The sequence below is a fragment of the Carex rostrata genome, chromosome 27 (assembly GCF_964058835.1).
Source record: "Carex rostrata chromosome 27, lpCarRost1.2, whole genome shotgun sequence".
NCBI lineage: Eukaryota > Viridiplantae > Streptophyta > Magnoliopsida > Poales > Cyperaceae > Carex > Carex rostrata.
In genome coordinates, this window is record NC_135944.1 from 7,122,435 (window position 1) to 7,137,911 (window position 15,477).

The 15,477-nt window shown below is 33.4% G+C and overlaps 2 protein-coding genes and 1 long non-coding RNA gene across 3 annotated transcripts in view; 1 reads left to right on the forward strand and 2 right to left on the reverse strand.

Moving 5' to 3' along the window:
* SRX (sulfiredoxin) overlaps positions 1-9,408 on the reverse strand; it is a 35,357-nt gene extending 25,949 nt beyond the window's left edge. Inside the window, exons 1-2 of the mRNA XM_078293972.1 lie at positions 9,250-9,408; positions 8,451-8,608 (exon numbers count right to left, since the gene is read on the reverse strand). Coding sequence (XP_078150098.1) covers positions 8,451-8,608; positions 9,250-9,325 — 234 coding nt within the window. The 5' untranslated portion in view covers positions 9,326-9,408. The remainder of the gene's footprint in view (positions 1-8,450; positions 8,609-9,249) is intronic.
* A 1,328-nt stretch (positions 9,409-10,736) lies between these two features.
* On the forward strand, positions 10,737-11,165 carry LOC144545277 (uncharacterized). The gene is made up of 2 exons (XR_013508457.1): positions 10,737-10,875; positions 10,960-11,165. It is a non-coding gene; the product is annotated as an uncharacterized LOC144545277 (long non-coding RNA).
* Positions 11,166-11,985: 820 nt separating this feature from the next.
* On the reverse strand, positions 11,986-14,133 carry LOC144545278 (1,4-dihydroxy-2-naphthoyl-CoA thioesterase 1-like). The gene is made up of 3 exons (XM_078293870.1): positions 13,838-14,133; positions 13,547-13,738; positions 11,986-12,285 (listed from the first exon to the last, which is right to left on the reverse strand). The coding sequence occupies exons 1-3, from the start codon at positions 13,970-13,972 to the stop codon at positions 12,130-12,132; spliced, it is 483 nt and encodes a 160-aa protein (XP_078149996.1). The 5' UTR covers positions 13,973-14,133; the 3' UTR covers positions 11,986-12,129.
* Positions 14,134-15,477: the final 1,344 nt, after the last annotated feature.

The following is a 15,477-nucleotide window of genomic DNA, read 5'->3' on the forward strand; positions in this document are numbered from 1 at the left end:
TTGGACAGTTCCCTCCAAGTTGTAATTGAATCCCTTGGTAGTGACCCTAACCATTTCTTGGCTTTATCCCTAAGAGTGAAAGGAAATAAAGCAAGCCTAATGTAATCAGCTGTTGCGCCATTAATTTTAATGGTGGCACAACACTCAAGAAAAGTTTGAACATGGGCATGTGGATCCTCATGATCCATGCCATGGAATGTGTTTTGCTGGACGATATCAAAAACTGGATCTGACAATTTTTCATACGGCCTGTATGACATACCCTACGGGCCGTACATGATCTGCCCAACCACACAGAAGATTCCACAACAGGGGCACATAGTCTCCAAGACAAAACACAGCCCTACGGGCCGTATGGGGTCCCCTACGGGCCGTAGGGTGCTAAATCGGAAAAATCCAGCAGGATCTGAAATCAGCTGAAATCAAGGAGGCCGAAAAGGAAGCCTCTGCACACGCGATCCAGGGCATTAAATGAGATATTTCCTCACCAAAAAAAGGGATTCACCACTGGAACTTGGACAAGCTTTCTTGGAGAAAAAGACAAGAGGAGGAGAGGAAGAAAAGAAGTGAAAAACGCGAGTTTGCAACGGATCTTCGGATTTCTCCACTGTTTTGTCATGAACTCTTTTATTTTCTGTTATTTGTGTTATCTTATGAACATGAGTAGCTAATTTACTTTGTTTCTAGGGCTAAGATGTAGTTTCTAGTTTGGTTTTGTTTGCATGCTACTTGGATTTTGTGTTGAATGCTTGTTTTTACTTTGTTGAGTAGTATTTTGATTGCTTTATTTGTGCTTGCTTGAATTGATTAGTCATCCCGTTAGATGAATGCGCACATCTAAGTGTTAGGAGCCAAGTCTATGATATTTAATCCAACCGAATAAAGTATATGAAGTAGGGTTAAACCAAGGAGTACCCGAAAGGTGAAACTTTCCTTGAGGCGAAAGTCCTTGGATACTTTTAGTAAACCAACAAGTAACTTAGATAAATTAGGCCAAAATGCGAAAGTTGAGGTTTAACGCATTTAAGAGGGAAGTATTTGAGTCCGGTAATCGGGTACTAGGCCAAAATGCGAAAGTTGAGGTTAGGTATCTAGATCTGGTCGATAGAAACCCTAAACATTAGTATCAACACAGAAAACAGTAGCTGCAGCATTAACTCGGGGTCCCCTACGGGCCGTATGGGAAGCCATACGGGCCGTATGCCTCGGGGCTGAACAGAAATGAAATCTGAACCCTGGAAACGCCTTTTTATTAATTGAAAACAACTTTAATTCTTTTTATTGCTTTCTAAACTTGTCATAAATCATTAGAATTGTTAGAACTAAACCAAATCAATTTCTCTCACTTCTAGAATTTTAAGTAATTTTAGGATAAGTCCGGTTATTTTCTTCCGTCCCTGTGGATCGATACCTGAGCATACTCATCGATAGGATAGTACACTTGCTATCTGATTTGACAGAGTGTAACAAAGGTTTAAAAGGTATAGCTTGCTATACTGAAACTTTGTAGCATATATTCCCCCAAGATTTTTAAAAGAATTTTCGCAAATAAGAATGCATTTTTTGTAACAAATTTAGATATCCAAGTTTACAAATTCTAAACCTTTAAGGAAATAAAAGTTAGAGTAATTGAATTGTGGGGTGAAGCATGATTAGCCAAGGGTTGCACTTTAAATTTGTACAAAATTTACGTTGAGATTTTTAAATTTTGACAAGATCATACAAATTTTTCGATTGATATGAGGTTAAATTAGAGATCGAATTGTAGTCCAAGTTTAGACTTGCTTGGGACGAGCAAGGACTAGGCTTGGGGGAATTTGATATGCCAAAATTGTATTTATTGAAACCTAGGGTTAGGTATGTAAATTAAGCCAAGTTTTGATTAAATTAGGTTTAATTAGGTTAGAAATGTCCAAAAGTTCAAGTTACTGCCCTAGTTATGTTTGTTCTACAGGTAATCAAGTGTTTGGAGCTAAACGAAGCAAAACGGGTGAGTTAGCACGAAGAATGGAGCTTCTGCCACATGCATTGCGGCCCAGAAGGGACCTTTTGCGATCCGCAACCAAGTAAGCTAGAACCAAGAACTCCACCAGACGATTTCAGCACATGCATTGCGGCCCGTAATGGGTTGGTTGCGGCCCGCAATGACCTTCAGAATTCTTCGCTGTAGTCTGTTAAATTCCACCATGCATTGCGGCCCATAATGGGTTGGTTGCGGCCCACAATTAGGTCGGTTCAGAGCCCGAATTTGCTATTTTTGGTTGGTTATTTCTAGGATTTTGAGTTGGGTATAAATAGGGACCTGTAGAACAGATTGAGTACGTTTTTTAGGCAGAATTTCTAGTTTTAAACAAGGAAAAACAAGGAAAAGCAAGAAGAGAGAAGAAGGGAGAAGAGATTATTGATCAATCGGTTTTATTATTTTCTTTCCTTTGGAACTCTTTTATTCTTTTGATTTCATTTGTGCTTTAGCCATGACTGGCTAAGGGCTTTTCTAGGGTTGATTAGGGCTGTACTTGAAACTTTTGTTATGATTTAGTTGGTTTTATTTTATATATTCTTGTTCTTTGTTATGATCTATTCTTTATTTTAATTGATTGTGAAGACTTAATCGAAATCGCATGAAATCTTAGGATTTGGTATTTGCAATTGAGAAATTGAATATTAGGTCCAGACCATAAGGAATAGGGTATTTGATAGGCTAAGTACCGAGAGGTGACGCTTGTCTTATACGGGCTTTACCTAATAGTTTAGAAAATTGTGCCAAGTACCGAGAGGTGAAAGATAGTTTTCTAGATCAATTGGGACAGTAAGAACTTAATGACTTTAGATTAGAGTAGCCAAGTACCGAGAGGTGACGTTTATTATAATTGAAAGATGGTATTAATATAGAGATATCACTTTGTACCTACAATACCCAACTGTACCTTCATAAATATAAGAACAAAATTTACAAACCAATTAGTCATAACACTAGTGGATAAGAACCCTAAGAAACCCTAATTTCTCATTCTTGTTAAAAACCGAATTTTGCTTTGAAGACTTTAGTTTAATTCATTTTAATCGAAACCAAACCAACCTTTGAACAAACAAAAACTTTTTTACTTTCTTTTACTAAATTAAATTGTTAGGTTAGATTTGATATTCCAACTTGTCCCTGTAGAGACGATCCCTAAGTACTACTCGATAAGGTTGTACACTTGCAACCGAATTGAGCGCAATTTAGGATTTATTACTTGTATTGTAATAATCTACATCATACTCTCAGCCATACCGGTTTATTTTATGTCGTGCTTCTTCTTGCCAGCATGGGTAATCAAGAGGATTGATCGAATTTGAAGAGACTTCTTGTGGGGAACGGGTGGCAATGGCAGAAAAGGCATTCCTTTGGTGCGGTGGGAAACCGTCATAACACCAAAGAGGATAGGGGGCATGGGAGTCATGAATTTAGAGAAGCAAAACATCTCGCTGTTATTGAGATGGTGGTGGAGGCTATACATCCCACAAGAATCCTTATGGGCCACTGTTTGTCGACAATTACATGCTAAACAAACTGTTCAAGGGGGACCTCTGACATGGAATGTCACGGGTCCATTTTTCTGGGTACAGTTGATCAAAATCAAACACCTTTTCTCGTGGAGCACGTTCTGGATAATAGGGAATGGCTCAAGGATTAATTTCTAGTTTGATTCTTGGAACGGTTTGCCTATTCTGGGGTATTTTGACTCATATAGGCCGCGGAATCAGGTGTTGTCATTATTCCAGGCACGAGAGCTCCTCGAATTGGTAGCTCCTCAGACAGTCCCTCACTTTTCATATGAAGAGGACAGAATCCAGTGGTCATGGGAATCCAGTGGTATCTACTCTTCTAAATCGGTTTACAAATTGTTGGTGGAAGGGGGGAAAATATTTTCCAGAAATTTCAGGGTGTGGACTGCAAAAGTACCACCCTCAGTCAGAGTTTTTGGCTATTTGTTTTTGAAGGGGAAGTTATTGACAAGGGATGTGCTACGATGGAGGAGGATAAATTGCGATGGTGCTTGTGTCATGTGTATTGGTAGAAGGAATGAATCCCTAATTATTCATCTCACGTTTCACTGTGGTTTTGCAAGGCGAGTATGGCGATTCGTCCAAGAGAAGTTGGGAATTCGCTTAATTGTGGAAGTACCGGGTGCCAGAACGGTACAGGACATTTGGTTTGAGTCATTAGCAAAATTCATTCAGGGGTCTAACTTCGGTGTGAAGGAATGGACCACGACGATGCTGTGCATCTGCTGGGGAATTTGGAGACAGAGGAATGATGTAATATTTAGAAACAGAGCGGTACCGGCTAAGGTAGTGGGACAGAGAGTGCTGCAAGAGAGTTGGCTATGGCGTAAATTTTGTTAGATGTAACTTTTCGTTTATGTAACTTTGACAGCTTCTGTCAAGACATTTATAAAAAAAAACAATAAAATAATTGCTCTCAAAATTGTACACTCACCTAAAATTTTAAGGTAAGTGAATATGTTTCTTTTTATTTCTTAAAAAAAATGTTTTTGTTTTTTACTAACTAGTTTTATTATAGATAGATTGATCAATCAAAGTCGTGTTACCATATAATGCTTATTTTTGCTCTTAGATGATGAGCACTAAAATCCTCCTAGATTGTGATTTTGTGAAAAAGATTTACAATTTATGTATAGTGAATTCCATTACCATACTATGTCATGTTTGCCTCAACTATATATTATTAATTGAATATGATAGGGTTTTATTATCTTGGACTATATAGAGATAATTCACATATCTCTTCTACAAAATATTTTATTTTTGAAGCCATATCATATATTACTAAAACACCATTGATGTAGACATTCCCAATAAAATAATTTCATTAACTAAAAATCATATAAAAAGTCAACGACGTGGATTTTGTACTACCAACAATACATAGGCGTAGTACAAAAACAAAAACAATAGGCAAGTACACATACAATACAATACAATTAATACAGCACAATATATATATATTCATGCCTCCTTTGATGAGAAATCCATTGATTCCATTCAAACAACACCATTGATAGATAGATTGAATAGAGGTGGACATGAACATGGAGCACAAGAATAATGGCTCAATGGATCACTCGATGATGTCGTTCATGCACATGACGTTATATTGGGGCAAGAACTCGATCGTGCTCTTCAATAACTTCCCCGAATCAAACACCGGTCACTACATCCTTGCCTTAATCATTGTTTTCATGTTGACATCCGGGTTGGAGTTTCTAAGCCATTGCTGCCTCATCGGGCCCCGGTGGCAGCGCACAGTTGCTGAGCTGGCACGTACTGCACTGTACACGGTGAGAATGGGTTTGTATTACCTGGTGATGCTGGCGCTCATGTCGTTTAATGTCGGGGTGTTGCTCGTTGCCATCCTCGGCCATGCTGTTGTCTTCTTGGGATACACCAAGGGATGGACCAGCACCTTCGTTTCTCGTTCGCACTGATTACATGATTCATTATATGTATATATGAATGCATGCATGTGTTTCTCTTCGTTTAATGTCGGGGTGTTGCTCGTTGCGATTCTCGGGCATGCAGTTGTTTTCTTGGGACACACAGAAGGATGGACCAGCACATTTTAGTTTTTGTTTCTCTTTGTTTGTTGTGTTATTATCTCTACTGTTTATATATACTTTTAAGAAATCCTAATAATGGCATCTTTGTTTTCATTTTTGTTTGTTTACTTGGTATGGTAAAAGATGCTTGCTTTTGCTTTCAATTGAATTAATTGTGATTGATTTGTTTCTTATATATCTGAACTTAATTCCTCATCATTGAAATTATTATTTTTGTTAGAAATCGAAAGAAAACATAATAATTGAATTGGGTTCTGATTGTTGTTTCAGGCCTCAATTAATAATTAATACAGCATTTATTCTAAGAAAGGACGGTAAATTGATATATTTCTAGATTTTTCAGATTTTACTAGTTGTCCCCTGATTCTTTATCTTCGACATTTTCCTATAATTTTTTTTTTTTTTTTGCAAAACAATGTTGGAAAAAATTCATAATATTGATGAAATCTATCCTGAATTGCAAACTTGGAAAAAAAAAAATGTGATCACAGTTTTGCTTGCAGTACTTGTATTGTGCAATTGTTCTATTTTATGGAACACTAGTAGGGACTTAAAACTAATAAATTGTATCATTACATCACAAATTATTTGGTGAGGCTTGTGAAATATTAATTGGGTATAGCCGACTGTATATAATTTCCTGTTGTCAATTTTAATTACAGTATTTAGTGACCATCTGATCTTGTAACAAATAACAATTAAGAGAACAAGAAATCAGGATTTAGAATACAAAATATATCATATCTCTCTATATAATATATATTTTTCTCCAATTAGATAGACTCTAGGGAGAATTGGGCTTGGATTTTGGGGGATTACTGATGAGTGCCATCGAATATGATACCTGCCAGGAGCTAGGGATGTAAAAAAGTCACGCCATGACACAATACGTCATGGCACGGCATGTGATGTATGCCAATCACGTGCTATGATTCGCATGTCCCGTACCATGACCATTTACGTGACCATCTTTCAGAAAATTGGCACGACACGACACGACACGACACGCGAACTGATATGGTTACGGCATGGCACGTTGTCACGCAAGTCACACATGATCAGTACCATTAGATCTTTGATCGAATGATGAATCTTAAATAAATTAACTTTAACTAAGAAAAAAAATAGTTAAATGTGATAAAACATGACAAACATGATCAATCATATTTGAACACGACACATGTTGTCCCGATGTGACTAACTTGCCGTGATCGTCTTTCAAATTTGGTCACGATACGGCACGGCACGAATATACATCCCAGCTGAACACATTATATAACCATGGAATATATAACAAATTGTTACTGATCAGAAATTTGCAATTAAAAACCAGACCAATCTGGCACATGCCACTTTATTTGGCAAAAGAAAAGCAATAACACAATTTCAAATTAATCTTCATTTATTCTATTGCTAATGACTCATTTATCAGAACTAATCTCTGTTCATAGGAACAACACAGAAGGAAATAAAAGTAACATTAAACAAATTACTTCGATTACATATCTACACAAAGCTGTGGTGTAGTATCTGACAAGTCTGTTCTCATTCACCTCAAATGATGCCTGAAACAAAACAAAAGATAAGGAAAAGGCTTAAAAAACAGAAATAAAACTTCTTGGTATGAGTTGATTGGACAATGGACAGTTTTACCCTTAGTATGATGGGTCTGGATCCCCTAAAGTAACCTAAATTTTGAGTTTAGATTTGGACCGTTCTCAGAATTCCGGTATGATAGGGTTCTGGTATTAACAATTAACAAAAGAAAACACAGAAAATAAAGGAATAAAACTTCTTGGTATGAACTGATTCAACAATGGACAATTATACCCTTGGTATGATAGTGCTATTTTACCAAGCTTGGCTCATCTGGTACCAACAATTAGCAATAAATGGTACCTCAATGTTTCTTTGGTACCGCGTCGGACCTTGCATCGGATCGTTGGAAGGCCGAGTTGCTGATGCGCCTCATACCGATGACAACCTGAAAACCCTATGAAAAATTACGGTATAAAAGGTGATATCAGTGAACCAAATGTAAAAATAAAATAAATTAAGAGTAACTATTATTTATTGCATTGCACAAGATATTTTGAAAGTATTACTTGATGCAATCAGAACAGGTACCTAACAGATTACTTGGAGACCAAATTTTACATTCTTTAGTATTTTTTTTAAAATAGGCAGAAGATCACCACTTTCGGATGGTTTTCTAAAAAATCATAAAAAAATCTAGAAAATGTAAAGTTTAGTATGCAAGTACATTTTCATATGAAAAATCATATTGAGCAGTTTGAAAATGGAGATATGGATCTATAGCCTCACTCATAGTTGCTATGTATTGTTGTGGTTTATACAATATATTTCTTTTTCTAGGGAGTATATGATATTTTATCATTTGTGAGAGCACACATAAGAACTTGCCTCTAAAGAGATAGCTTCTGCAACAAAAGAAAACTGAAAAAGAAGAAGGAAATAGTGCAATTTTTCTAATATTAAATGACATTCTTGCACTCACCATAGTACACTCCATCAACTTCGAGCACATCTATCTGCATAGTAAGAAAATGAGAGAAAGATGTTATTAGACAATAGTCTAAACAAATAAAAAAGAAATAATATTTACTAATAAAATGGTCGAGTCCAGTACCAGAATATACTGACAACCCAATTTAACAGCATATACTGGTAAATTGGGAATGGTACTTGACTACTGGAGTACTGGTATACATAACATCCCAGGAAGTTAGATTACTTATACCTTAGTAAACAAGTATAACAAATGAATAGAAAGATTGATATAAAAATGATATCATATGCACCAACAGGTACTTGGAGCCCGATAACCCGGATGCTATCCATTAACTCCTTGACCTTCTCTGGGTCATTAGACCGAACACGCATTAGTGGCCTCCTTATCTTCTCCAGTGGTATCTCCATTACAACCGGGCCTCCATTTGACCTGGGTTTTGACATTGACACCCCTACCAAAGTACAAATTTCCTTTTTAGTATTATTTTTCATGCACTTGTTCAATCAAAACTGGGGAGATGCAAAAGATCAGAAGCCCCAAAATTATATTTTTGAGGTGGGCTTTTCGTTTTGAGTTCAATTTTGATTCAATTGAACTGTGAAACTTTTGGTTCATTTAACTTGAATGCTACCTTATAGTGAATAATTAAGCTGAGTTAACAACAATGGATTGGCATCTCATACCTTATATATTTTAATTTTTTAATTTGTTGGGTTTTACAATTGTGTATAACTGTATATATAGTCTGGCTAAAATTTCATATTTGAAACATTCTAAGTAGCTCAGTAAAATGTTTATATATTCAACTTGTAAAATACCAATTTTTCCTATTTTTGAAAATTGTTTACCATTTTTTATGATTTTTGAAAGATGGTTCTTTTCAGCCTAGAAGTAAAATAAAATACCAGTATTTTAGAACAAAAAAGGTAATATTTACAAATTTCTAACAAAAGCCTTCAAATAAACTAACTGGCAAGGAAATAATAACAAATAAAAAATTAAGTAAATAGCAAGAACCCTATGTAGAAAAGAGTATATAGGTCGAATGAATGAATCGGTGAGAATTTTGTAAGTAATAAGAGATGTAGATACCATTGGAACAAGCAACGATTGTTGGGAAGGAGCGAGTTCGGATTGGAGGGGAGAAATGGAGAGAAAGCGTCGCCATTTTCGCTTGATTTTTTCCTTATTTTTTTTTTGCTTTTGTTGATCTGTACAGCTGTTCTCTGTAGAGAGGAAGGAATGTATTATGTACCATACGCCTTTTGCTTTTCATTTCATTTTCTTTCTCTGTTTTTTTTTTCTTGATTTTTCTTTTAATGATTTCATTTCATTTTTTTTTTCTTTTTGGTTTACTTTTGGTTTTTTTTTTCCTTATTTTTCTTCTTTTAAGAAAAAATATGTTGGGATCATTTTTTTCATTTGATTTCATTTTTTTTGGGTTTTTGTTTCATTTCCTAGTTTCCTCATTTTTTTTAAAAAGAATAATATCTGGAGTTCATTTTTTTCAAAAAACACTGACTTTTATTGTTTACTTCTAAATACTTAATTAGTAACAGTATTGATTTTGTGTATTTTTAATATTGAATTAATTATTTTTAACAAAAAAATATTATCCATTTGTATAGTTAACTGCTTTCTTTTTACCTTTTTTTTTTTGTTTAACACTTATAAATTTATAATTTTAAAGACGTGTTTAATAATGATTTGGAAGTGTAATCATGATAATTTTGATACTATCACCAGACATGCATTAAAAATAATAATTATATATGTTAAAGAACTAAAACATATTAAAAGATATCAGCTAAGTATTTACAAGAATAACACGCGGTCATATTTTTCACAATTATATGTTGAAAGTAGGCCTGGTAAAAAAAACTCATAGTTCGTAATTTGATTGAATTTGATTTGAAAAAAATTTGCAATTAAATCGTTCAATTAAAGTTCGTTATGAAACAAATCAAATTAGCTCGGTTCGAAATTGGTATGAACTCAAACTAAGTCTGACTAAGTTCGAATTTTGTTTTGACTTAGTTCCGAATTGGTCTGGCTCTGTCTGTGATTTTGTTCTGACTTAGTTCGTGATTTTTTTTTTCATTAGAAGTATATGTTGAAATTCATGAAAAAATAACTAATTTGTTTTTTTTTTTTTATGTAAAATACATTCTATAGATGCCTGAATTTAACAGCGTCAGATAAACTTTAGATTTTTGGAATCAATATATTTATATGCACTAAGTATCCCTAAAAAAATTACATTACAGCATTGAAATTTATTTGCACAAGTATCCCTGAAAAATTAGATGAAGATTATATTATATTATTTGTGGAAGTTGTTTCGTTTGATTGCTAATTGGGCCAGAGGTCTGAGAGTGAGGCCCCACCAAGAAATCATTAGAACTATTTGGGCCAAGGGCTTAAATATAAAATAAAACTATTTGGGCCAGAGCCCAGAGGTGTTGCTTTCATGAAATATTTTAGAGGTAATGAAATTAAAACAAGATAAGGATAACGACTTTAACTTGTTTGCATATTCACCACTCAATTGCTACAAGTTGCATGCATCTCTCTCTACTTTCAAGTTCAAGGTCCCTCAAAGGAAATAGGAGATAAATAATTTTCATGGAGGGAGGGGGGATAGCGCTTCCCGTTCTCGGCATTGTTGCCGTTGCCGCCGCTACTTTCTACGTCATCAGTTTCATGGAAATCCGTGAGGTAACCCCAATTTTTTTTTATTTTATTTTTTACTCATTCTCATTTATTCAAGAAAAAATGATAATAAATTTGGGTTTTGAACAGAAATCATTTGATGCACTAGATGATTTGGATGACAACGGTAGAGATGAATTTGCGTCGAGAGCAAGATCGAGGGAGCGGAGAGATAGAACAAAGGCTCAGAGGAAACCCAAGAAATAGATGTGTAGTCTTTTCAGTTTTTTGCATTTTTTTTTTCTATTCATGCTAAATCATAACAAAGGAACCAAGTTTTGCATTAATATCCTTCATATATCTTATTATTATTATTTTTTTAGTTAAACTCTAGTACACGATAGGAGAGGAACCACCTCACATGTTGACAATATTTTTAAATTAATTCAAATAATTAAGAATTTTCATCGGTTATTATTGACTATATATATCTTTTATATCAATATAGCTATATATAGAGAAAATAACTTACTTGAATATATCGTCTACTATATATCTATCAATGATCGGTTTAAAATTAATTAAACCGGTAAGAAATCAAATAATATATTTACTTGTTGTGTGAATAAAATTTATGTAATGATGATGCTTTAATTTTATAAGTACATATATAACTATAGATTGGAACATGCCTTTTTGTTATTACATTTTCCGTTTTGTCAGCCGACAATTAATTAATTTAGGTATCAAATTAATGCTAGTGTCTTTTATGTCTTATCATGCTGTACGTTTTTTTATCTTCATTCTCAAAATCTAAATAGTTGATTTAAACTGTTGAACATGATCTCCATATTAAAATGTGCGTGGCGACCAAATTTTATATATATTTTTTAAATTATATAGATATAAAATCACTGTTTTTGAATTTGAATAGTCTGAAAACAATATTTTTGTATCTATTTTAAAAAATAGTTAAAAAATTGATTACATAATATAAAATTTTAGTTACAAGCGCACCATGTTGAACGGTTTAGATCGACTGTTTGAACTTTAAAAACGAAAATAAAGAATATGAGACACAATGGTCGATGAGGCATGAATATGGAGTTAATTTATAGTACTTATAGCATTTTACTGTGAACTATATATATAGCAAAATAATATCTAGGAATAAAATTTTGAAAATAAATGATGATGAATTAACCTCATTCTCTTTCATTAAATCCGCCACTAATTGAGATATAGATCTCTTTCATTATTAGTTTAGTTACATACAGTTTTGGAACAGTATGAATTATATATAGAGATATAAAGATCGATCTATAGCTTGCTGATGTACTTGCGAAGAGCTTGGTCGGCATCCTTTGCGTGCTCCGGCACCGGCAAGTTCGTTAAGAGAGTCACCTTCGACGACGACAGCTGAGCTATCTTCTCATTTGTTGAAGCGTCTATCTTCCAAAGCTTCACCTCCCATACCTGTTCAGATATATATATATATATATATATATATAATAGAGAGATCAGACAATATTAATTAGTTGGTGGAATTATATTAATAGGCTAAGCCGGCTATGCATATGATAATATACATATTAGCGATCAAACCGTGTTATAAATTTGTATCTTTATTTTTAAAGTTTCGATATGCATGTAAATGTACTTGGGAATTGAATTTTACATTTTTTTTAGATTTTTTTACTATTTTTTATATATAGATAGAAATTCATTCAATCTAAAAATTCTGAACCATATATTTGAAAGTCATGATTTCTATCTATTTAAGAAAATAGTAAAAAGATTTAAAAAAAAATACAGATATGAATTCATAATACAATTGTAAATTTGTAATACGCTCTAGTTGGTGATTATCATTATATATATTAAATTCAGATTTAATAAATGACACCATGTGCAAATTCAGCTACCAATCAAACCCTACCTACCTCTTTCTCTCTCTCTCTATCTCCCTAACCTCTTTCTTAATTGCAACCATCTACAATTAATTTGCTCTCACTGCAAATAAAAATAATATATATATATATATATATATATATGGGAGCAGGTAGCCCAATTAATTAATTAATTAGACAAAATCAACAGGTTCTCTTTGCACGGTTGCACCCTCTAATTAAATTCAAATTAATTGATAAATTTGTTATTTTTTAAAGGAAAAGAGATATATAAAAGTATAGTAAAAAGTCAACCCAAAATAAAGTAGAGAATAATATAAATAGAAACCATGCATTAATTAGCCTCTGATAGAAAGCCCAGATTATTATTAATTGTAGATGATGAGAAGGGACTAATTGAATAAGTTATTTTTGTAAAAAATCTTGATATTACAAATCCCCTCCTCTAAAATTCATAATATCATATTTATAAAATGGGTACATTAAAATTTAAAATTAATTTTAATAGAAAAACTCAATAAATTACATAAATTTGTGAGTTCTTGAAATTTAAAAAGGATAAATGTTGATATTATAAATTTTAGAGGAGGGCCTACGTAATTTCGAGATTTTGAAGGGTATGTACATGAAATTTATCCTAGAAAATATGAATAATGGAATTGTAACGTCTGTCTCTTTGATGTTGACCATTTTTGTTTTTTTGTTATAAAAGAAAAATAAGGGGAAACACAAATTAAGATAAGGTTGTAATGTTTGATATAAAACATGAAAATTGAAGGATAAATTAATTAGGAGAAAAAAAAAATATGAAATTGAAATAAACCTACCTGTGTAGTTCTACCGACATGCACCGGAGAAGCCTCGGCCAATACGAGGTCGCCGAGACGAGCACTCTTGTAATGATTGATACTGAGCTGAACACCGGCAACTCTGCGAAAACCCGATGCCATGTGGGCCCCCATGCTCGCTAGACCTTCCGCTATCATAGCCGATACGCCTCCGTGCAACACTTTGAAAGGCTACAACATATATAATTTATATCTCCTATATATTAATTAATATTATATAGTTGTTAATTAATAATTTATGCATGCATGAGGGCATTAATTAGAGCTAACCTGACAGCAGAGGTGTGTGATTTGGAGGCGACCGGAGACGAGAGATGGAGAAAGAATCTCTATTTCGAAACCAATGTTGTGAAGCGGCATGTCGAGCTCTGCCGTCATCGGTTTCCTCGACGATGGCTCCTCCATCGATCGATCAATCCAAGCCGTTAATTAATGAATATGAATATGAAGTAAAAAGTCAAAACTGGTTGCTGCTGCTTGCTTAATTTGACGAGAGAGAGAGAGCAAAAGAGAGAGAGAGAGGGAGCAAAAGGAAGAAGAGAAGAAGAGAGACTAAGACATGGATCAAGTAGTGACGTAGTTCTCTGGTTGGTTTGGTTGGGTTCAGATATTCTCTGAAGTAATCTAAATTTTTAATTTAGATACAGACCGTTCGATTATAATTTGGAGCAGATGGAACGGTTATGATTCAAACTCGAAATTTTAGTTACTTTGGTAGTCCTGACAAACTTTCTCTGGTTGGTTAGGTGCGAGTGAAACCCCCACGAAATTATTATGGAGGATTCTTGGTTTTTCACACTAACTATTTCTACGACTCTGTACATATAATATGATTGCTCCCAATAACGGTCAACGCCTTAAGTCCTTAACAGTTAGAAAACAAAGAAAATCATTTACGCATATCCACGTCGCGTCACTACGCAACGCTACTGCTAATTAAATGCGACCTAGAGCCTGGTCTCAATGATACTCTTTTATCTATTTTTCTGCCTTTTTTATGACAAGACAATTATAGATAAGATTTTTTTTTTTTTTTTTTTTAGATTATCAGATCAAATTATGGGTAAAAAGTATTTTGTACTTGTTATTATATTAGGTAAGAATTAGAGTGTTTCTAAGTTATCTAACTTATTTTATTTGATGAGTTTACCTTCTAAATCAATCGGATTAATTTTAAATAATAAATTTAAACCGTTCAAATTAATATACTTCACGAGTCATGTATTTGAATGTCAAGTTTTTTTAAATTTCTTATTTTTTACTACTTGATTTTATACTAAATGTATAACTCATAAAGTAGATTGGTTTTAATAGTTTAGGTTCATTGTTTGAATTGATTCAATAAATTTTGGCATCAAGCTAACTAAAAGAATTAATGAGCTTAAGAACACCCTACTCAATATAAAATTATATATGATATTTTATTTATAACATATAACTATATAATAATTATTATTATTAGATTGATTTATATTTACATTTTATATAATTTTATATTTAGTAATTTATGATAAAATAAATTTAATGTTAAAGATAGCATGAGTAAAACACTAAAACTAGTTTTATATAAATGTGTGTATGAAAATGCGCATTCGGATCTCCACCTCATTGTCACCCGATCCAATATTACTTTATATGTGCCCGGTCAAATTAAGGCTCCGTTAATTAAACTAAACACCCACCAAAATTAAGGTTCATTTAATTAACAATCATCGATATTTCTCTTACAAATTTCTTTATTAATTAAAATAAAGAACCCTAATATATGATTTCTCAAATAAGTAATTATTGGAATTTACCACCCACACAATTCAAATTTACCATTGCCCATCTGATGCTTCATTTCTGACGCTTCATTTTTCGAATTAGCCTCCCAGATATTTCAAATTTACAACAGCCCATCTTATTCC